Source organism: Oncorhynchus gorbuscha, linkage group LG04, assembly GCF_021184085.1.
Source record: "Oncorhynchus gorbuscha isolate QuinsamMale2020 ecotype Even-year linkage group LG04, OgorEven_v1.0, whole genome shotgun sequence".
NCBI lineage: Eukaryota > Metazoa > Chordata > Actinopteri > Salmoniformes > Salmonidae > Oncorhynchus > Oncorhynchus gorbuscha.
In genome coordinates, this window is record NC_060176.1 from 36,329,755 (window position 1) to 36,354,252 (window position 24,498).

The window sequence follows — 24,498 nt, forward strand, 5'->3', positions numbered from 1 at the left end:
TGAAGTGTTTACCTGTGTGTTGTTGGCGAGGGTGAGATGTGCAGGTGAGTCTGAATTGCTGTGGAGGATGCTGTTCATGTAGTCCTGGGCTGATCTCTCCAGGACCTCTTGGGTCACGCTGGCCAGGCCGTCCACAGGGAACTCCATTCCTACAGGAACACAGAGCAGTCAGTCACCAGAGATCACAGATAAGCTCTGTGAAGACACATCATATTTATTTATTTAAATAAATCGTTATTTCACTAGGGAAGTCTCATTTAAATATATTCATCTTGCAATGGAGCAGTGTTAGAAGGGAATCACTCGGATCACTCAGTCAGAAAAGAAGTGGTTATATTTCTACATTTATTTTATTATTTTTATTAAAACTAGGCATGTCTCATTGTCATTTCTGGAGCCTTTGAAAAGGTCAGTTGCATGACATAGACATGACGCTTATTTTGGGAGAACACTAGTTCAACTGTTCGATGGAACTGAGCCATAAGATCTTTGCATATTGCATATTGACATGTGGCTGTAATGGTACCAGACAGTACAGGGAAAGCATTGACATGACTTGCCTCCATCCCTACTGCCATAAACTGCACTGGAGGACTACAGATCAGTGGTTATTAACACTACAACACCCACAATACAGGTCACTGGTGGATGAGCAGATTTAGCCAAACAAACTGAGAGTGTAATTCTTAGTACTTGTTGGAAAGCCAGCAGCAGACCAGATTGTGCACTACTTTGCAGATCTACAGAACCTATGTGAGAGAGTGATCTGTGTGTCTTCTAACATTAGTATTGTAACATTATCTTTTGTGATTAAATGATGTCTTGTTATCTATTTATTTGATTGATTAGTCTGTTGTAGTTTATCGTAATTCATTATATTAATCTAATGCATTTGTCATATATTCTAACAAAGAAAACATCTCTCAGCCCTATCATTCAGAGTGCATAACATGATCAACAAAACAAACAATAGTCTAGACTACCATGGCTCGTCTGTGCAGGGAAGAAGAGGAGATTACACATCTGCTGAGATGTCATTGTCATCTAATCTAATCCACGTGTCACAACAAATAACAATAATCCTGCTTCGATCTTTCATGCTCACTTGTGTGTCTAACTAACTTGTTTTATCTTCACTCGGACAACAGAAGAGAAAGGAAATAGATGGTGGATGCTATTTTCTATTTAATAGTCAACATTCAATGAGATGTAATTGGAAACAGATGCATGTGAATGATGTCACTTTTTATAGAATCAAATTCTATAAAATCCCTGTGGTCTTTAAAATGTTTGTACTTAATTAAGCAATAATGCCTGAGAACCCTGGAATTATCCTGTGGTAACTCCCAACAAGGGCTGTTCTGACATGCTGACCATACTGCACATTTTGCCTGCCTGAATGTTGCAAAATAAATATACACCTACATGTTATTCAATCATTTCATCCAAACTGCTTGCAAGCGTCTGCGTAGCCAAGTGCTAAAATAGAACTTAGTTCTAAACTCAGCAAAAAAAGAAAAGTCCCGTATTCATGACCCTGTCTTTGAAAGATAATTAGTGAAAATCCAAATAACTTCACAGATCTTCATTGTAAAGGGTTTAAACACAGTTTCCCATGCTTGTTCAATGACCCATAAACAATTAATGAACATGCACCTGCAGAACGGTCATTAACACACTAACAAGCTTACAGACTGTAGGCAATTAAAGGCACAGTTATGAAAACTTAGGACACTAAAGAGGCCTTTCTACTGACTCTGAAAAACACCAAAAGAAAGATGCCCAGGGTCCCTGCTCATCTGCGTGAATGTGCCTTAGGCATGCTGCAAGGTGGCATGAGGAAAGCAGATGTGGCAGGGCAATAAATTGCAATGTCCGTACTGTGAGATGCCTAAGACAGCACTACAGAGAGATGCAATGATGCAGTGGCAGACCATGTGTAACAACACCTGCACAGGATCGGTACATCCACACATTACACCTGCGGGACAGGTAAAGGATGGCAACAACAGCTGCCAGAGTTACACCAGGAACGCACAATCCCTCCATCAGTGCTCAGACTGTCCGAAATAGGCTGAGAGGCTGGACTGAGGGCTTGTAGGCCTGTTGTAAGGCAGGTCCTCACCAGACATCACCGGCAACAACATTGCCTATGGGCACAGTCGCTGGACCTGACAGGACTGGAAAAAAGTGCCCTTCGCTGATTCACTGGTTTTGTCTCAACAAGGGTGATGGTCAGGGTGACATGACCCTCCAGCATGACAATACCACCAGCCATACTGCTCATTCTGTGCGTGATTTCTTGCAAGACAGGAATGTCATAGTTCTGCCATGGCCAGCGAAGAGCCCAGATCTAAATCCCATTGAGCACGTCTGGGATATGTTGGATCGGAGGGTGAGGGCTAGGGCCATTCCCCCCAGAAATGTCTGGGAACTTGCAGGTGCCTTGGTGGAAGAGTCGGGTAACATCTCACAGCAAGAACTGGCAAATCTGGTGCAGTCCACGAGGAGGAGATGCACTGCAGCACTTAATGCAGCTGGTGGACACACCAGATACTGATTGTTACTTTTGATTTTGACCCCCCACCTCCCTTTGTTCAGGGACACATTATTCCATTTATGTTAGTCACATGTCTGTGGAACTTGTTCAGTTTATGTCTCAGTTCTTGAATCTTGTTAACTTCTTATTGGCAGGTGGGATGGTAGCGTTATTTGCAGGGTGCGAAATTCAAACTACAGAATTAATATATTTAACTTTCATAAAATCACAAGTGTAATACATCAAAATAAAGCTTAACTTCTTGTTAATCCAGCCGCTGTGTCAGATTTCAAAAAGGCTTTACGCCAAAAGCACACCATGCGATTATCTGAGGCCCGCATACAAAGCATGAAAAATATATTTCAACCAGGCATGTGCGCCACGAAAGTCAGAAATAGCGATATAATTAATGCCTTACCTTTGATGATCTTCTGCTTTGGCAGCAGCTAATGGGGATCCATAATTAATACAAAAAAAAATGTGGGGCATGTAGTTTCAGGCATTTATTTTACACCTGCTACGTTAGGTTAGTTGGTAAATGACGTTTGATCAGCCTAAAGCTACCTGTAAGCTGTTTTAGACAGTCAACTAAAATATGACACAAAATGTAGCACTGACTTGAAGTAACAATAGATATTACCTGTTAGGTAGGATCTCTGTTTGTGACCTTCAGTACAATCAACTAAACAACTTACTGAATCAGGCATTTAGCTAGCATGCCCTGTTGCCATTGGGGGTTGGTTCCATCCATAAGGCTGTACCCATAGTGCTGGAAGTGTAACTATAAGTACACAGTGCCTACCATGGGGAACCATTTTGTGGCTAAACTTGGTGTGGGGGGAGGGGTGTAAGTCAGATAACCAAAATATCTGAACACAATATCTGAACCTAACTTCACTTCAGTCCTTACTCTCTGAACAACCACCATCTCAGTGCAGCTTGAGAAGTAGTTGTTATGCAGGTGAATGAGGACCCAAAAGCGACTTGGCGAAAACAGAGTCTTTAATCCAGTTTAAGGAAATAGCAATACTCCTAGACAAATCGGAGCAGTAAATAAAGCATAAAAACAATACCACTCGTAATCACGAGAACTGACTGGAGACTCGATAATAAACTGCAGGTTGCCTCGGGAAGGCGCTTGACCGTAGCAGACTCAGACACCTGCTCACCACGCAGCATCTGAGGGAAACACGACACGACAGGGCGATACAAAGACACAGCACGGTGAACAATATACAAGGATCCGACAGGACAGAAACGGAAAACAAGGGGAGAAATAGGGACTCTAATCAGGGGAAAAGATAGGGAACAGGTGTGGGAAGACTAAATGATTGATTAGGGGAATAGGAACAGCTGGGAGCAGGAACGGAACGATAGAGAGAAGAGAGAGAGAGAGGGAGAGAGAAAAAGGGGGAACGAACCTAAAAAGACCAGCAGGGGGAAAACGAACAGAAGGAAAAGCAAAATGACAAGACAATATAAGACAAAACATGACAGTACCCCCCCACTCACCGAGCGCCTCCTGGCGCTCTCGAGGAGGAACACTGGCGGCAACGGAGGAAATCATAGATCACAAACGGTCCAGCACGTCCCGAGAAAGAACCCAACTCCTCTCCTCAGGACCGTAACGGAAAACGATAAAAAGGGAAACTAGGGTACTACTCTAAAAAAAAAATGAGACACGGGTAGAGAACTGAAAGCTTTTTAGAGCAAACAGGACCAAACAGGCCAGGAGAGTAACAACTAGGGACAGACTGAGACACAGCAAGGGCAGGAACAAGAACAGGAGAGATGCGGTGGCAGGGAACAGACTGGGACCCAGCAAGACCAGGAGCAGAAGCAGAAAAAAAATTACCAGACTTATTCTGCGCGCAGTCCGAACACGCAGCCACGAAACGGCGCGTGTCACGCTCCTGAGTAGGCCACCAAAAGCGCTGGCGAATAGAAGCAAGAGTACCTCGAACGCCGGGATGGCCAGCTAACTTGGCAGAGTGAGCCCACTGAAGAACAGCCAGACGAGTAGAAACAGGAACGAAAAGAAGGTTACTAGGACAAGCGCGCGGCGACGCAGTGTGCGTGAGTGCTTGCTTAACCTGTCTTTCAATTCCCCAGACTGTCAACCCGACAACACGCCCAACAGGAAGGATCCCCTCGGGATCGGTAGAAGCCACAGAAGAACTAAAGAGACGGGATAAAGCATGAGGCTTGGTGTTCTTAGTACCCGGGCAATAAGAAATAACGAACTCGAAACGAGCGAAAAACAACGCCCAACGAGCATGACGCGCATTCAGTCGTTTGGCAGAACGGATGTACTCAAGGTTCCTTTGGTCAGTCCAAACAACAAAAGGAACGGTCGCCCCCTCCAACCACTGTCGCCATTTGCCTAGGGCTAAACGGATGGCGAGCAGTTCGCGGTTAGCCACATCATAGTTACGTTCCGACGGTGACAGGCGATGAGAAAAATACGCACAAGGGTGGACCCCATCGTCAGTATCGGAGCGCTGGGACAGAATGGCTCCCACGCCCACCCCGACGCGTCAACCTCAACAATAAACTGTTTAGTGACGTCAGGTGCAACAAGGATAGGAGCGGATGCAAAACGCTTCTTGAAGAGATCAGAACAACAATCATACGACCGGTGAGGAGGAAGGGAGTTGGTTCTGGACCGACTGAAGACCGTGCGCAGACCATGATATTCCTCCGGCACTCCTGTCAAATCACCAGGTTCCTCCTGAGAAGAGGGGACAGAACAAACAGGAGAAATAGCAGACATTAAACACTTCACATGACAAGAAACGTTCCAGGAAAGGATAGAATTACTAGACCAATCAAAAGAAGGATTATGACACACTAGCCAGGGATGACCCAAAACAACAGGTGTAAAAGGTGAACAAAAAATCAAAAAGAAATGGTCTCACTATGGTTACCAGATACAGTGAGGGTTAAAGGTAGTGTTTCACATAATATACTGGGGAGAGGACTACCATCCAAGGCGAACATGACCGTGGGCTCCCCTAACTGTCTGAGAGGAATGTCATGTTCCCGAGCCCAGGCTTCGTCCATAAAACAGCCCTCCGCCCCAGAGTCTATTAATGCACTGCAGGAAGCTGCCGATCCGGTCCAGCGTAGATGGACCGGTAAGGTAGTACCGGTACTTGACGGAGAGGACCGTCTAGTAGCGCTTATCAGTCGCCCTCCGCCTACTGATGAGCTCTGGCCTTTAACTGGACATGAAATGACAAAATGACCAGCGGAACCGCAATAGAGACAGAGGTGGTTGGTGATTCTCCGTTCCCTCTCCTTAGTCGAAATGCGAATACCCCCCAGCTGCATGGGCTCAACACCAGAGTCAGTGGGGAAAGATGGTAGTGTCGGAGAGAGGGGAGACACAGTTAACGCGAGCTCTCTTCTATGAGCTCGGTGACGAAGGTCTACCCGTCGTTCAATGCGAATAGCGAGTTCAATCAAAGAATCCACGCTGGATGGAACCTCCCGAGAGAGAATCTCATCCTTAACCTTAGCGTGGAGTCCCTCCAGAAAACGAGCGAGCAACGCCTGCTCGTTCCAGTTACTGGAGGCAGCAAGAGTGTGAAACTCTATAGAGTAATCCGTTATGGATCGATTACCTTGACATAGGGAAGACAGGGACCAGGAAGCTTCTTTCCCAAAAACTGAACGATCAAAAACCCTTATCATCTCCTCTTTAAAGTTCAGATAATCGTTAGTGCACTCAGCGCTTGCCTCCCAGATAGCTGTGCCCCACTGCCGAGCCCGACCAGTAAGGAGTGATATGACGTAGGCAATCCGAGCTCTCTCTCTTGAGTATGTGTTGGGTTGGAGAGAGAACACTATATCACACTGGGTGAGAAAGGAGCGGCACTCAGTGGGCTGCCCAGAATAACATGGTGGGTTATTAACCCTAGGTTCCGGAGGCTCGGAAGACCCGGAAGTAGCTGGTGGCACGAGACGAAGACTCTGATACTGTCCTGAGAGGTCGGAGACCTGAGCGGCCAGGGTCTCAACGGCATGCCGAGCAGCTGACAATTCCTGCTCGTGTCTGCCGAGCATCGCTCCCTGGAACTCGAGAGTAGAGTAGAGAGAATCCATAGTCGCTGGGTCCATTCTTGGTCGGATCCTTCTGTTATGCAGGTGAATGAGGACCCAAAAGCGACTTGGCGAAAACAGAGTCTTTAATCCAGTTTAAGGAAATAGCAATACTCCTAGACAAATCGGAGCAGTAAATAAAGCATAAAAACAATACCACTCGTAATCACGAGAACTGACTGGAGACTCGATAATAAACTGCAGGTTGCCTCGGGAAGGCGCTTGACCGTAGCAGACTCAGACACCTGCTCACCATGCAGCATCTGAGGGAAACACGACACGACAGGGCGATACAAAGACACAGCACGGTGAACAATATACAAGGATCCGACAGGACAGAAACGGAAAACAAGGGGAGAAATAGGGACTCTAATCAGGGGAAAAGATAGGGAACAGGTGTGGGAAGACTAAATGATTGATTAGGGGAATAGGAACAGCTGGGAGCAGGAACGGAACGATAGAGAGAAGAGAGAGAGAGAGGGAGAGAGAAAAAGGGGAACGAACCTAAAAAGACCAGCAGGGGGAAAACGAACAGAAGGAAAAGCAAAATGACAAGACAATATAAGACAAAACATGACAGTAGTAGTCTATGTGCCAGAGTCCTACCCACCAACCCAGACACTTCCCACCCCCTTCCCATCCCAAGAAGACGAGGGAACAATAGACAGTGGATAGATCAGGGTATTGTACTTGAAATGAGAGCACGTGTAGCTATATGCACCATTGAAACATACTTAAATAAACATATGCACACACACTCATATAAAAAACACTCACTGCATGCACCCGCACCCATACTATGAATGGAAACATAAACAACCCACACACACACACACACATGTATGGACACCTGAATAAATATCAACACATACAGTATGTATAGACCACAGTCTATGTGGAATGGATATATGAAAGCACACACATACTGTATACACAAACACTTTCCATGTGGTCTGTTCCAGTGCATACCCCACATAGTATACCCCTCCCTCTTCCCTTCCTAACCCTTCAGAAAATAAGATCAGCGGGCAGACCACAAAGTTCCCTGTACTTGCATATGTGCCGCACCTGGCTCTGCACCCGCACTGGAAACACTGTGCGCTCCATAGCATAACACGGTGCCTGCCCGGTCCCTCTAGCCCAACGATGAGCACAGGGAGTTTGCGCAGGTCTCCTACCTGGCATAACTATTCTCCCTTCTAGCCTCCCCCCCCAAAAAAAATTTGGGCTGCTTTTCCGGCTTCCAACCGCGTCGCCGTGCTGCCTCCTCATACCAGCGCCTCTCGGTTTTAGCCGCTTCTATTTCTTCCTTGGGACGGCGATATTCTCCAGGCTGAGCCCAGGGTCCTAATTCCATCTCCCAAGACCAGAAGTATAATACTAATACTTGATTGCATTTATATATTGCTTTTCCAGATGCTCAAAGAGCTTAAATAGTAAGTGGAAAACTGACCTCATTCACCACCAATGTCTAGCACCCACTTTTTACTAGTACTTGTCTCATTACAATGCAACTTGTGAATGGGTTATCAATATCAAGTTCAAGCTATATGTCTGTGACACTTTCACATCCAAAGCAATAGAGTACATAATGTACTCTATAGATACAGTGGTTCCTCCTTTAAAAGTTATGTCATACTGTGGCACACCTTGTGGGATGCTGCAGCATTCTGTGGCACGTTATCTAATTGTCAGCCATTTATTCTGTTAATGCAAGTTATTGGTAGTTTGACCACCAGAGTGTATCTTTGAGAAGCATTTGATAGTCTGGGAGGATGGCAGACATTAAACAGCCTAGACCAATTAATAGAAGGATTATGACTACAAGCCAGGGGTGACCCAAAACAACAGAAACGGTGAACGGAAAATCAAAGAAATAGTCTCTGTACCAGATACTGTGAGAGTTAAGGTAGTGTCCAAATTTGATACTGGGAAGATGACTACCATGGCAAAACGGCCTGTTATGTACCATGAAACAACCCTCAGCCCCAAAAAAACTGCATGTGCCGGTTGGCGTAGATGGACCGACATATGAACAAGATCTAGATGAAGGGACCTGAGTAGTAGCGCTCACCAGTAGCCCTCCGCTTACTGATGGGCTCTGGCCTCTTACTGGACATGGGAAATGTCCAGCAACTCCATAATAGATGGCGGTTGGTGATCCTCCGTTCCCTCTCCTTATTCGAGATGCGAATCCCTCCCAGCTGCATGGGCTCAGTCTCAAAGCCAGAGGAGGGAGATGGTTGCGATGCGGAGCAGGGAAACACCGTTGATGGAGCTCTCTTCCACGAGCCCGGTGACGAAGATCTACCCGTCGTTCTATGCGGATGGCGAGAGCAATCAAAGAGTCCACATCTGAAGGAACCTCCCGGAGAGAATCTCATCCTTAACCACTGCGTAAGAGTCCCTCCAGAAAACGAGGCGAGCAGCGCCAAATTACGCTCGTTCCACTCAAGAGGCAGCAGAGTGCGAAACTCAATGGAATAATCCGTTATGGACCGTTCACCTTGGCATATATTGCAGGCAAGTGGGAGACTGGGGTTCAATTCCCCGATGGGGAGGAAGGAGTAGGCTGTCCTTGTAAGTAAGAATTTGTTCTTAACTGATTCCATACCTGTTATTTCATAGTTGTGATGTCTTCACTATTATTCTACAATGTACAAAATAGTAAAAATATAGAAAAATCCTGGAATGAGTAGGTGTGTGCAAAATTTTGACTGGTACTTGCTTAATTAATTTGATTAATATTATAGTGTTTCTATTCAATGAAAATGAAAAACCCTCTGGGTATATTCCCACCGTTTCGCTATCGGGAGCGCACACTGGAGTAGGGTTGATTTGAGCATTCTGGCCTTACAACTGCAGTCAAGAACCCAAGCTAATGTTGGCTAGCTTGCTAGCTACTTCCAGACGCAAGTGAGACCCCTCGGACCATTTTACTTACCCTAGCAGAGCTGGTTAGGCAGTTTTCGTGTTAACCAGAGCGTTAGTGACTGTAACTGTGCTGCTGTGTTAACCAGTCCGTTTTTTTGCCGATGTTTACTGACACCGGCAAATTCAACGGGTTTTTAGCGGTCGTCAATTCATTATTCTGCGGTCTGGTACACTCAGATGAGAGTGCTCTGAAATCGGAGTAGATAAGAGCGGATTTACGAAAGCACACCGAATGTCCATTGAGAACGCACAATGACTATAACATTTAGGGAACCTAAGAATGACAGGAATAATCAAGTCAATAAATGTTGGGTAGTTAAATAGCCTATAGTTAATATACTGTCAAGTTTGATGTATAGGTACTAACATTGGGTAGACAGCTAACATACCGGTACATACTGCTGTAATGATATGCTATGTGGTTCGTAAGGAGTAAAACGAGTCCTATATCGACATAACCTGAAAGGCCGCTCAGCAAGAAAGAAGCCACTGCTACAAAACCGCCAAAAAAGCCAGAATACGGTTTGCAACTGCACATGGCGACAAAGATCGTAATTTTTGGAGAAATGTCCTCTGGTCTGATGAAACAAAAATAGAACTGTTTGGCCATAATGACCATCGTTATGTTTGGAAAATTATGTTGATATATTGAAGCAACATCTCAAGATGACCTCAGTCCTATAGAACATTTGTGTGCAGAAATGAAAAAGTGTGTGTGAGCAAGGAGGCCTACAAACCTTTACACTAGCTTTGTCAGGAGGAATGGGCCAAAATTCACCTAACGTATTGTGGGAAGCTTGTGGATGGCTACATGAAACGTTTGATCCAAGATAAACAATTTAAAGGCAATGCTACCAAATACTAATTGAGTGTATGTAAACTTCTAACCCACTGGAAATGTGATGAAAGAAATTAAAGCTGAAATAAATGATTCTCTCTACTATTATTCTGACATTTCACATTCTTAAAATAAAGTGGTGATCCTAACTGACCTAAGACAGGGAATTTTTATTAGGATTAAATGTCAGGAATTGTGAAAAACTGAGTTTAAATGTATTTGGTTAAGGTGTATGTAAACTTCCAACTTCAACTGTATGTATTAATTTGTGATGCTATCCTTGATATGATCCTGCAATTGTCACATGCTACACATGCACATGGATCTATCTATCCAGTGTTTTTCTGATTTGTTATAAGGGAAAGTATGCTTATATTATACAGGAAGTATTATTAAAGAGATGGTTTACATTGAAATACAGATAGAGATGTAGTAGTAGAGTTAATGATTCATGGTCAGCTTTCCATTTCACCTCCTGATATGATGACTGACCGTGTTAGAATGAAAAAAAACAAAGCTTAATCATGCTCTCTCTCTATCCATCTGTCTCTCGTCTGCAGGTATGTTTTGATGTGAGAGAAGAAGCCAGTCCCGTCATCACCACCTCACCCGCTCTTAAGATAACCTCCTGGCCGACTGGGATCCCAAAACTGGTTAGGAGATACCGCTAGAGACACTATGTAATTGTGATGAACTGAGAGAATATTAGGGTAGCACTGTACATCTTTATCATATGCTGTCTTCCCTCCTCCTATGTTTTATCTATTTCCTTTTCTGTCTTCTACACTTCTCTCCCCACCTCCTCTTATGTGCATTGAAGTACATATTGAACTTGTATTTATAATATATTACAATTATAATATTTATAATCATGTATTTTGTATTTATAACACCTGGATAATAACATTTCAAAAAAGTGTTTCACATTATCCACTGGTTGAAATGAAGTATCTCATTGGAATACTACACCTATCCTGTGTCCTCTGTTCGGGTAAGATAATTTAGTCCTTGTTGAACTTGCTATGAAAAAAGTTGGCTTATGACTGAGTCAGAAACCCTTGCCTGTCCCACAGTTAATGTTAGTTGGATAACTGGCTTGCTAGCTAAATGACCACTACCAACTGTAGCTTGATTGCTTCCTGTTATGAATTCCATTTGTAGCTAGGTAGCTTTGTTTGGACTTTGTTTAGTTTGTATGCCACACTATGTTATGAAGCACGCTGGCTATGTCTGTTTTGTTACTTTGTTTGTTTTCTAGCTAACTAGTTGGCCATGAAGAGTGGTGGATGCTAGCCAGATAACAAACTGACTCATCCAACGTGTTGATTGTTTTCTTTGGGTGACAACAATGTCTGCTCTACAATTTGAGATGGTGAATTCACAAAGCTAAAGCCTGAATATTTATAATTAATTATAAGCAGGTAAATATACATGAAATGTAGCAATCCAATCTAACTTGAAGATCACATCCTGCTGTTTTGATATGAGAGGGGATATGTAGGCCAAGCTACATTCAATGCTTCTTTTCTGTTTCTTAGGATGGGCCCAAAGACAGACACGGCCTACAAAGGACCCCCTCACCCACAGATGAGGCCCAGGTCCAGCGACTACAAGCACAATTACTTTCACAACAACACACAACTATGGAATTGGGGTGGCTCCTCTGACAAGCACCCTCAGGCACAATGGAAAGAAATGGTGCAAATGAGACAGGAGAGGGGGCAGATGAGACAGGCAAGACCATGGAGAAACTCTTTGAATCTGACAATGCCTTTTCCTAGTGGACGAGGAGCTTGGGACCCATGGACCGACCCTAAGAGTGTGAACGCACCAAGACAATGCTTACACTGAACAAAAATATAAAGACAACATTGAAAGATTTAAAATATTTTACTGAGTTACAGTTCATATAATGAAATCTGTCTCGCCCTGGTCGAAGTATTTTTTGTTTATCTTCATGTATTGGGTCAGGCCAGGGTGTGGCATGGGGTTTTTGTATTGTGGTGTGTTTTGTCTTGGGGTTTTGGTGTGTATGTATTGGGATTGTAGCTAGTGGGGTGATCTAGCAAAGTCTATGGCTGTCTGGAGTGGTTCTCAATCAGAGGCAGGTGTTTATCGTTGTCTCTGATTGGGAACCATATTTAGGCAGCCATATTCTTTGAGTTTGTCGTGGGTGATTGTCCTTAGTGTCCTTGTTCCTGTCTATGTTAGTTTTCACTAGTTTAGGCTGTTTCGGTTTTCGTTACGTTCTTTGTTTTGTAGTGTTTGTGTTTTAGATTCGTGTTACGTTTTTTGTTCATTAAACATGGATCGCAATCTACACGCTGCAGTTTGGTCCGACTCTCCTTCACCACACCTAGAAAACCGTTACAGAATCACCCACCGTAAACGGACCAAGCAGCGTGTCAACAGGCAGGAGCAGCCCAAAGAGGAGATGCGAAATAAGGATTTCTGGACATGGGAAGAAATCCTCGACGGGAGAGGACCCTGGGCTAAACCAGGGGAGTGTAGCCGCCCAAAGGTGGAACAGGTGGAGGCAGCGAGGAGAGCAGAGTCAGCCCCAAAAATCAGCAGAGAGAGGAGCCGGCGATATGAGGGAACACGGTTGGCAAGGAAGCCTGAGAGTCAGCCCCAAAAATGTATTGGGGGGGGGGGGGGGGGGCTCAGGGAGAGTGTGGCAGAGTCAGGAGTCAGACCTGAGCCAACTCTCCCTGTTTATCGTGAGGAGCCAAGGAGGAGACCAGAACCAGAGCCGGTGTTGGAGGTGAGCGAAGCAGAGACCGTGAAGGAGTTAATGGGGAAATTGGAGGAGAGAGAAATGAGGGAGTTGCTGTGTTGGTGCTTTTTGCATGGAATTCGCCCGACGGAACGTGTCGGGGATTTGATGGCACCTGGGTCAGCGCTCCATACTCGTCCTGAGGTGCGTGTTAGTCGGCTGGTGAAGTTGGTGCCAGCCTCACGCATCAGGCCTCCTGTGCACATCCCTAGCCTTGCACGTCCTGTGCCAACACTGCTCTCAAGATCTCCAGTACGCCTTCACGGTCTAGCCCATCCTGTGCCACCTCCACACACCAGCCCTCCGGTAGCAGCTCCCCGCACGAGGCTTCCTGTGCGTGTCCTCGGCCCAGTACCACCAGTGCCAGCACCACGCATATCAGGCCTACAGTGCGCCTCGCCTCTCCTGCGCTGCCGGAGCCTCCCGCCCGTTCAGCGCAGCTAGAGCCTTCTTCCTCTACAGCGCTGCTGGAGTCTCCAGTCTGTTCAGCGCAGCCGGAGCTGTCAGTCTGCAAGGAGCTATCAGTCTGCAAGGAGCTGCCAGTCTGCAAGGAGCTGTCAGTCTGCAAGGAGCTGTCAGTCTGCAAGGAGCTGTCAGTCTGTAAGGAGCTGTCAGTCTGCAAGGAGCCGCCAGTCCTTAAGAAGCCGCCAGAGCTGTCAGTCCACATGGAGCAGCCAGAGATGTCAGTCTGCATGGATCAGCCAGAGATGTCAGTCTGCATGGAGCAGCCAGAGCTGTCAGTCTGCATGAAGCAGCCAGAGCTGTCAGTCTGCATGAAGCAGCCAGAGCTGTCAGTCTGCAAGGAGCTGCCAGTCTGCAAGGAGCTGCCAGTCTGCAAGGAGCTGCCAGTCTGCAAGGAGCTGTCAGTCTGCAAGGAGCGGCCAGTCTGCAAGGAGCTGTCAGTTTGCAAGGAGCTGTCAGTCTGTAAGGAGCTGTCAGTCTGCAAGGAGCTGCCAGTCTGTAAGAAGCCGCCAGATCTGTCAGCCCACATGGGGCAGCCAGAGATGTCAGTCTGCATGGATCAGCCAGAGATGTCAGTCTGTAAGAAGCCGCCAGAGCTGTCAGCCCACATGGAGCAGCCAGAGATGTCAGTCTGCATGGATCAGCCAGAGATGTCAGTCTGCATGGAGCAGCCAGAGCTGTCAGTCTGCATGAAGCAGCCAGAGCTGTCAGTCTCCAAGGAGCTGTCAGTCTGCAAGGAGCTGTCAGTCTGCAAGGAGCTGCCAGTCTGTAAGAAGCCGCCAGAGCTGTCAGCCCACATGGAGCAGCCAGAGATGTCAGTCTGCATGGATCAGCGAGAGCTGTCAGTCTGCATGAAGCAGCGAGAGCTGTCAGTCTGCATGAAGCAGCCAGAGCTGTCAGTCTGCATGAAGCAGCCAGAGCTGTCAGTCTGCAAGGAGCTGCCAGTCTGCAAGCTGTCAGTCTGCAAGGAGCTGTCAGTCTGTAAGGAGCTGTCAGTCTGCAAGGAGTTGCCAGTCTGTAAGAAGCCGCCAGAGCTGTCAGCCCACATGGAGCAGCCAGAGCCGCCAGTCAGCATGGAGCAGCCAGATCTTTCAGTCTGCCCAGCACCACCAGTGCCGCCAGTCTGCCCAGTGCCGCCAGTCTGCCCAGCACCGCCAGTCTGCCCAGCGCCGCCAGTATGCCCAGCGCCGCCAGTCTGCCCAGCGCCACCAGTGCCGCCAGTCTGCCCAGCGCCGCCAGTCTGCCCTGCGCCGCCAGCGCCGCCAGACTGCCCTGCGCCGCCAGTCTGCCCAACGCCACCAGTGCCCCCAGTCTGCCCAGCGCCGCCAGAGCCCCCAGTCTGCCCAGCGCCACCAGTCTGCCCACGCCGCCAGTGCCCCCCGTCTGCCCAGCGCCGCCAGTCTGCCCTGCGCCGCCAGCGCCGCCAGTCTGCCCTGCGGTGCCAGTCTGCCCAGCGCCGCCAGTGCCCCCAGTCTGCCCAGCGCCGCCAGAGCCCCCAGTCTGCCCAGCGCCACCAGTCTGCCCACGCCGCCAGTGCCCCCCGTCTGCCCAGCGCCGCCAGTGCCCCCAGTCTGCCCAGCGCCGCCAGTCTGCCCAGCGCCGCCAGTGCCCCCAGTTTGCCCAGCGCCGCCAGTGCTGCCAGTCAGCCAGAATCTGCCAGTCAGCCAGGATCCGCCAGTCAGCCAGGATCCGCCAGTCAGCCAGGATCTACCAGTCAGCCAGGATCCACCAGTCAGCCAGAATCTTCCAGATCTGCCAGTCAACCAGAATCTTCCAGATCTGCCAGTCAACCAGACTCTTCCAGATCTGCCAGAACTGCCAGTCGGCCAGGATCTGCCAGTCGGCCAGAATCCGCCAGATCCGCCAGAATCCGCCAGATCCGCCAGTCAGCGAGAATCCGCCAGATCCGCCAGTCAACCAGGATCTGCTGAGACCACCAGCCAGCCAGGATCTGGTAGATCTATCTACCTGCCTGAGCTTCCTCTCACACCTGAGCTTCCTCTTACTCCTGAGCTTCCTCTCACTCCTGAGCTTCCTCTCACTCCTGAGCTTCCTCTCACTCCTGAGCTTTCTCTCACTCCCGAGCTTTCTCTCAGTCCCGAGCTGCCTCAGTCCCGAGCTGTCCTTCAGTCCCGATCTGCTCCTCAGTCCAGTGGGGTTCTGGGTGGGGACTACTAGGCCATGGTCGGCGGCGAGGGTGGACTATCCAGGGACGCAAGGAGAGGGGACTAAGACATTAACTGAGTGGGGTCCACGTCCCGCGCCGGAGCCGCCACCATGGACGGACGCCCACCCGGACCCTCCCTATTGTTTTGAGGTACGTTCGGGAGTCCGCACCTTAGGGAGGGGGGGGGGGTCTGTCACGCCCTGGTCAAAGTATTTTGTGTTTATCTTCATGTATTGGGTCAGGCCAGGGTGTGGCATGGGGTTTTTGTATTGTGGTGTGTTTTGTCTTGGGGTTTTGGTGTGTATGTATCGGGATTGTAGCTATTGGGGTGATCTAGCAAAGTCTATGGCTGTCTGGAGTGGTTATCAATCAGAGGCAGGTGTTTATCGTTGCCTTTTGAATTCATTTTTAGAATTCATTTTTAGAAACACGACTTTGGCCAGTCTGTGGCATCAGGTTCATGCGATGGTGACTGGGGATCCAGCCAGCAGTGGATAATATCCTGTCCACACTTGCAGAGCCACTGGGGCTGGGGAGAGATGCAGAATTGTTTTTAAAAATGTTTGTATAGGTAGGCCTAAAGGTTATTAAGCAAAAAAATACTTAACACTCCTTCAATGTGGGAATATGGCAGGCCTAATGGGCCAAAATCAATTATGGCCTATTGTATAGATAAATAGAACAAAATGAATGAAAAGTTTAAATACTTTAAATTCTCTTGACTAATATATAGGCTATAGTAAAGACTTATATAATCTATGCACCATCAAGCTTTTATTATTTTATTATTAGTATTATTTGTAATTATGCCCAATGCAAGAGGCCCTTATGATGTGAGGCCTGAGGCAATTGCCTATTCTGCCTAATGGTAAATCCGCCTCAGGTGACATGCAAATAACATTGAAGTCCCTGTCTTGCCCTAAATAACAAAGTCACCCCCCCCCCCGCCGAAAAAAAATAGGCTACACGTTTGAAATACTATCGAACTAAATCAGGAAAGTAACCATGATCCATCATGCAAAAGTAAACAGAAAAAAATAGTACAATCAATGTAACAGAATGTATCCAAAGCAAAAACTACCGAGTGGGCAGTTATAATGCACAAGCGCCGCAAAAATATTTTATTTCAAAACAGGAAGGCATAACAAGGCGGTGATTATTCACAATGTTCTCAAAAGCTAATAATTGCTAGGCTATCCCCCACGTTTGGAAGGAAGAGTTCGACAACACAGTATAGGGAAACCGAGAGTGAGTAAAAAGAAAGAGGCAGGTGTATCGTCGCGCACACGAGGAATGGGAGTGTAGCCTACTCTACACTGTCTAGTAGCCACGCTGCAAGACTGGATATGGATATCACTAGAAAATAAGTTATGAAATAATTATCAAAACAATGTCAAGTAAAGATCATTTTGAAGCTAGGGGCCACTTAGTCCGCACATTTCCCCATGAGATCTGGATACACAGAAAGCATAACTCATTTGTATACATTGAGAGAACTGTAGGCATTTTTATTGTATTTCGCACGACAATCAATCAATCAATCACATTTATTTATAAAGCCCTTTTTACATCAGCAAATGTCACAAAGTGCTATACAGAAATGCAGCAGAGGCTAACCCCTAACAGCAATCAATGCAGCACGGTGCCTAGGAAAAACTCCCTAGAACAGCAGGAACCTAGGAAGAAACCTAGAGAGGAACCAGGCTCCGAGGGTTGGCCAGTCCTCGTCTGGCTGTGCTGGGTGGAGATTATAAGAGTACATCGCCATTAAGGACAGATTGTTCTTCAATCTGGCCTAAAGCAGACTAAAGATTTCTAAAAAAGGAAATTATAAACAAATAACTATTAAAATTATACATGCACCAACACTACAAACTTTATCAAGATATATAAAATAGAGAATATACATAAATATGCGTGGAATTTGACATTACAACAATGTTTTGGTACCACCCACAGGTGGAAAAATAAATTACAACAAATAAAAAAGCAAATGTCATTGATAATTACTATTTGTTAACAGGTTACAGTATGTACAAAAAGCTTCTGGTTGGTCTGTTAATTATTATAAAATAGAGAGAGGTCTGTACTTGACAGATAACAATCACAGTCCAATTAACTTACAGGTAGAAACAAAAACCAGATGTGTTTTAGGCCCACCATGACCATGATTGGGCAGCTCTGGTCTATATCCTACAGTGCACATTCACCATTTTGATGCTTCATAGAGGTGACATATGAAAAGGTAGTCTATAATATTTAGAAAAATATATAAAATCATCAAAAAAGCTTAGGCTTTCAGCTTATTGCTGAGGATTCCTGAGATGTTATGAGCACCTAATGAAGGAATAACCCTCTAATCAGGCACTGATTTAAACCTAGTTTACCAGGTGGGTGTAATTCATTATCAGGTAGAAAAGAAAGCCAGCAGGCTCCGGACCTCGCGGGGCAAGAGTTGAATACCACTGGAATACAGTATCACACTAAACTAGTCAATGTGCAACAGACTGTCTAGCAGGCCTATTCTAGACACTTCAGCAATATGAATAGACTACTTTTAATCAGCGGATTACCCTATTCAATAATTCACATGGAAACATATTGCTCCATTATTAAACAAATATATTAGAAGAACACACTGCTATGTACAACCTAAAGGGGTTATTTGGCTGTCCCCATAGGAGAACCCCAAAGGAGAACCATTTTTTGTTCCATTAAGGTTCTACATGGAACCCAAAAGTGTTCTATCTGGAAACAAAAATGGTTCTACCTGGAACCAAAATGGATTATCCTATGGGGCCAGCCGAATGACTATTTGAAACCATTTTTCTAAGACTGTAGAGGCATACATTTAAACATAAGAATCTGCAACTTGCATTTAGCCTATGGAACCCCATTGGAGGAGAGAGTAATTATAATTTTCCCTATCCATAGAAAATCCACTCTAGAAAATACCTTATATTCATCATCTCTTACATAAACGCATTGTGCACGGCGCTGGTTTGATTTGGGGATGTAATCACGGTCTGTTGGACATTTAACAAAGTCTATATCCTGTTTTTGGAACATTTTGTTCTCGACATATTGTGGGCATCACTAGGCTGGGAAAGTGAAAAGATTTTATGAGATACATGCAGCTTGTTATACAACGTAGTGTGCTGTTTGTTCTATAAAGCTTTCAGGAGTCACTGGGTTCAAACTATACCTAATCCAACCAGTGCGTCCGAGATGCTCAGGCCGCTCATTGTGCCCTAATTCTCTGCTCCAACTCGCTCAGTACTTGCAATAAAAATACTGAATACTTCACCCATAGGTACAGAACGAACGCGGCGCGTAATAAAGCCCAAGATTAAAATATAACTCACCTTCGTTCTATTGAAGAATATTTTCTCCACGAAAAAGTAGTATCTTTATTTACTGAAATTCCGTACGTATGTGCTGTGCTTGCTTGAGGGCATGCTCGCCACATGCCCCGTGCCCAAGCCGCCAACTGAAGATAAGCGAATACAATCTCGTTACATAATCGACTTACCCTGCAGCCAAAATACATGTTTGAACATTTAAATGACCTCAAAAGACTGTATCTCTTCTGTCTTTTCTAAATGATCACATAGCCAAATATAATTATTATTGAATAAGAAAATATTTGAAATCATTATTATTCCATGAAATGTTTTGTATTATAAACTGGGTGGTTCGATCCCTGAACGCTGATTAGTTGACAGCCGTGGTATATCAGACGGTATATAAAATGGGTATGACAAAACATGTATTTTTACTGCTCTAATTACTTTGATAATCAGTTTATATTAGCAATAAGGCAAATCGGGGGTTTGTGGGAGAATGTCTGAAGGGAGAATGTCTGAGGTGGGGTGATGTGTTAAAATAATGATTTATGATTATGTAATTACAATGTAATTAAAAAGTTGAGTGAAAACAATAATCTCTTCAATAAAGATATTTAGAAAAGGATGAGATGACAGAGCAAAAAATAATGGGAAAAAATAGAAAGAAAAGAATCCTTCTATATATTTATTTATATATACAGTTGAAGTCAGAAGTGTGCATACACTTAGGTGAGAGTCATTAAAACTCTTTTCAACCACTCCACAAATTTCGTGTTAGCAAACTACAGATTTAGCAAGTCGGTTAGGACATCTACTTTGTGCATGACACAAGTAATTTTTCCAACAATTGTTTTACAGACAGATTATTTCACTTATAATTACTGTTTTGGAAAATTCCAGAAAATTATGTCATGGCTTTAGAAGCTTCTGATAGGTTAATTTACATAATTAGAGCCAATTGGAGATGTACCTGTGGATGTATTTCAAGGCCTACATTCAAACTAAGTGCCTCTTTGCTTGACATCATGGGAAAATCAAAAGAAATCAGCCAATACCTCAGAAAAAAAATTGTAGACCTCCGCAAGACTGGTTAATTCTTGGGAGCAATTTCCAAATGCCTGAAGATACCACGTTTATCTGTACAAACAATAGTATGCAAGTATAAACACCATGGGACCACGCAGCAGTCATACCAGTCAGGAAGGAGACGCATTCTGTCTCCTAGAGATCAACGTACTTTGGTGCGAAAAGTGCAAATCAATCCCAGAACAACCTTGTGAAGATGCTATGGGAAACAGGTACAAGTATCTATATCCACAGTAAAACGAGCCATATATCAACATAACCTGAAAGGTGCTCAGCAAGGAAGAAGCCACTGCTCAAAAAACGCCATAAAAAAGACAGACTACTGTTTGCAACTGCACATGGGAACAAAGATCGTACTTTTTGGAGAAATTGTCATGTTTTGTCATTAATTATCATGTCTTGTCCCTGTGCTTCCCATTCTATTAGTTTCCCTCTGCTGGTCTTATTAGGTTCTTTCCCTCTTTCTATCCCTCTCTCTCCCCCTCCCTCTCTCACTCTCTCGCTCTCTCTTCTCTCTATCGTTCCGTTCCTGCTCCCAGCTGTTCCTATTCCCCTAATCATCATTTAGTCTTCCCACACCTGTTCCCGATCCTTTTCCCTGATTAGAGTCCCTATTTCTCTCCTTGTTTCCCGTACCTGCCCTGTCGGATCCTCATCTATAATTCACCGTGCTGTGTCTATGTTTTGCCCTGTCGTGTCGTGTTTCCCTCAGATGCTGCGTGGTGAGCAGGTGTCTGAGTCTGCTAGGTTCAAGTGCCTTCCCGAGGCAACCTGCAGTTCTCGATCAAGTCTCCAGTCTGTTCTCGTCTTTACGTGTAGTATTATGCTTTTTGTTTTGTAAAGTTTATTCTGGATTAAATACTCTGTTTTCGCCAAGTCGCTTTTGGGTCCTCATTCACCTGCATGACAGAAGGATCCGACCGAGGAATGGACCCAGCGACTACAGACGCTCGTAACACTGCCGTCGAGATCCAAGGAGCCATGCTCGGCAGACACGAGCAGGAATTGTCTGCTGCTCGCCATGCCGTGGAGAGCCTGGCCGCTCAGGTCTCCGACCTCTCTGGACAGTTCCAGAGTCTTCGTCTCGTGCCACCTGTTACTTCCTGGCCTGCCGAGCCTCCAGAACCTAGGGTTAATAACCCACCTTGCTACTCCGGGCAGCCCACTGAGTGCCGCTCCTTTCTCACCCAGTGTGAGATTGTGTTCTCTCTCCAACCCAACACATACTCTAGAGAGAGAGCTCGGGTTGCTTACGTCATTTCACTCCTTACTGGCCGGGCCCGAGAGTGGGGCACAGCTATCTGGGAGGCAAGGGCTGATTGTTCTAACAATTACCAGAACTTTAAAGAGGAGATGATTCGGGTTTTTGACCGTTCAGTTTTTGGTGGGGAGGCTTCTAGGGTCCTGGCTTCCCTATGCCAAGGTGATCGATCCATAACGGATTACTCTATAGAGTTTCGTACTCTTGCTGCCTCTAGTGACTGGAACGAGCCGGCGCTGCTCGCTCGTTTTCTGGAGGGACTCCACACAGTGGTCAAAGATGAGATTCTCTCTCGGGAGGTTCCTTCCAGTGTGGACTCTTTGATTGCTCTCGCCATCCGCATAGAACGACGGGTAGATCTTCGTCACCAGGCTCGTGGAAGAGAGCTCGCATCAACGGTGTTTCCCTGCTCCGCATCGCAACCATCTCCCTCCTCTGGCTCTGAGACTGAGCCCATGCAGCTGGGAGGGATTCGCATCTCGACTAAGGAGAGGGAACGGAGGATCACCAACCGCCTGTGCCTCTATTGCGGATTTGATGGACATTTTGTTAATTCATGTCCAGTAAGAGGCCAGAGCCCATCAGTAAGCGGAGGGCTACTGGTGAGCGCTACTACTCAGGTCTCTTCATCTAGATCTTGTACTATTATGTCGGTCCATCTACGCTGGACCGGTTCGGGTGCTACATGCAGTGCCTTGATTGACTCTGGGGCTGAGGGTTGTTTCATGGACGAAGCATGGGTTCGGAAACATAACATTCCTTTCAGACAGTTAGACAAGCCTACGCCCATGTTTGCCTTAGATGGTAGTCATCTTCCCAGTATCAGATTTGAGACACTACCTTTAACTCTCACAGTATCTGGTAACCACAGTGAGACTATTTCTTTTTGATTTTTCGTTCACCTTTCACACCTGTTGTTTTGGGTCATCCCTGGCTAGTATGTCATAATCCTTCTATTAATTGGTCTTGTAATTCTATCCTATCCTGGAACGTATCTTGTCATGTGAAGTGCTTAATGTCTGCCATCCCTCCCATTTCTTCTGTCCCCACTTCTCAGGAGGAACCTGGCGATTTGACAGGAGTGCCGGAGGAATATCATGATCTGCGCACGGTCTTCAGTCGGTCCCGAGCCAACTCCCTTCCTCCTCACCGGTCGTATGATTGTAGTATTGATCTCCTTCCGGGGACCACTCCTCCTCGGGGTAGACTATACTCTCTGTCGGCTCCCGAACGTAAGGCTCTCGAGGATTATTTATCTGTGTCTCTTGACGCCGGTACCATAGTGCCTTCTTCCTCTCCGGCCGGGGCGGGGTTCTTTTTTGTTAAGAAGAAGGACGGTACTCTGCGCCCCTGCGTGGATTATCGAGGGCTGAATGACATAACGGTTAAGAATCGTTATCCGCTTCCCCTTATGTCATCAGCCTTCGAGATTCTGCAGGGAGCCAGGTGCTTTACTAAGTTGGACCTTCGTAACGCTTACCATCTCGTGCGCATCAGAGAGGGGATGAGTGGAAAACGGCGTTTAACACTCCGTTAGGGCATTTTGAGTACCGGGTTCTGCCGTTTGGTCTCGCCAATGCGCCAGCTGTTTTTCAGGCATTAGTTAATGATGTTCTGAGAGACATGCTGAACATCTTTGTTTTTGTCTATCTTGACGATATCCTGATTTTTTCACCGTCACTCGAGATTCATGTTCAGCACGTTCGACGTGTTCTACAGCGCCTTTTAGAGAATTGTCTCTACGTAAAGTCTGAGAAGTGCTCTTTTCATGTCTCCTCCGTTACTTTTCTCGGTTCCGTTATTTCCTCTGAAGGCATTCAGATGGATTCCGCTAAGGTCCAAGCTGTCAGTGATTGGCCCGTTCCAAGGTCACGTGTCGAGTTGCAGCGCTTTTTAGGTTTTGCTAATTTCTATCGGCGTTTCATTCGTAATTTCGGTCAAGTTGCTGCCCCTCTCACAGCTCTTACTTCTGTCAAGACGTGTTTTAAGTGGTCCGGTTCCGCCCAGGGAGCTTTTGATCTTCTAAAAGAACGTTTTACGTCCGCTCCTATCCTCGTTACTCCTGACGTCACTAGACAATTCATTGTCGAGGTTGACGCTTCAGAGGTAGGCGTGGGAGCCATTCTATCCCAGCGCTTCCAGTCTGACGATAAGGTTCATCCTTGCGCTTATTTTTCTCATCGCCTGTCGCCATCTGAGCGCAACTATGATGTGGGTAACCGTGAACTGCTCGCCATCCGCTTAGCCCTAGGCGAATGGCGACAGTGGTTGGAGGGGCGACCGTTCCTTTTGTCGTTTGGACAGACCATAAGAACCTTGAGTACATCCGTTCTGCCAAACGACTTAATGCCCGTCAAGCTCGTTGGGCGTTGTTTTTCGCTCGTTTCGAGTTTGTGATTTCTTACCGTCCGGGTAGCAAGAACACCAAGCCTGATGCTTTATCCCGTCTGTTTAGTTCTTCTGTGGCTTCTACTGATCCCGAGGGGATTCTTCCTTATGGGCGTGTTGTCGGGTTGACAGTCTGGGAATTGAAAGACAGGTTAAGCAAGCACTCACGCACACTGCGTCGCCGCGCGCTTGTCCTAGTAACCTCCTTTTCGTTCCTGTTTCCACTCGTCTGGCTGTTCTTCAGTGGGCTCACTCTGCCAAGTTAGCTGGTCATCCCGGTGTTCGAGGCACTCTTGCGTCTATTCGCCAGCGCTTTTGGTGGCCGACTCAGGAGCGTGACACGCGCCGTTTCGTGGCTGCTTGTTCGGACTGCGCGCAGACTAAGTCGGGTAACTCTCCTCCTGCCGGTCGTCTCAGACCGCTCCCCATTCCTTCTCGACCATGGTCTCACATCGCCCTAGACTTCATTACCGGTCTGCCTTTGTCTGCGGGGAAGACTGTGAGAGCCGCCAATAAACGCAGGATTAAGAGTCCAAGGTATTGTTGCGGCCAGAGAGTGTGGCTTTCCACTCGCAACCTTCCTCTTACGACAGCTT

The 24,498-nt window shown here is 46.3% G+C and overlaps 1 protein-coding gene across 1 annotated transcript in view; it reads right to left on the minus strand.

Moving 5' to 3' along the window:
* LOC124034013 (axoneme-associated protein mst101(2)-like) overlaps positions 1-19,413 on the minus strand; it is a 35,940-nt gene extending 16,527 nt beyond the window's left edge. The window contains exons 1-2 of the mRNA XM_046346630.1: positions 19,186-19,413; positions 13-149 (exon numbers count right to left, since the gene is read on the minus strand). Of these exons, the coding sequence (XP_046202586.1) occupies positions 13-147 (135 nt within the window). The 5' untranslated portion in view covers positions 148-149; positions 19,186-19,413. The remainder of the gene's footprint in view (positions 1-12; positions 150-19,185) is intronic.
* Positions 19,414-24,498: the final 5,085 nt, after the last annotated feature.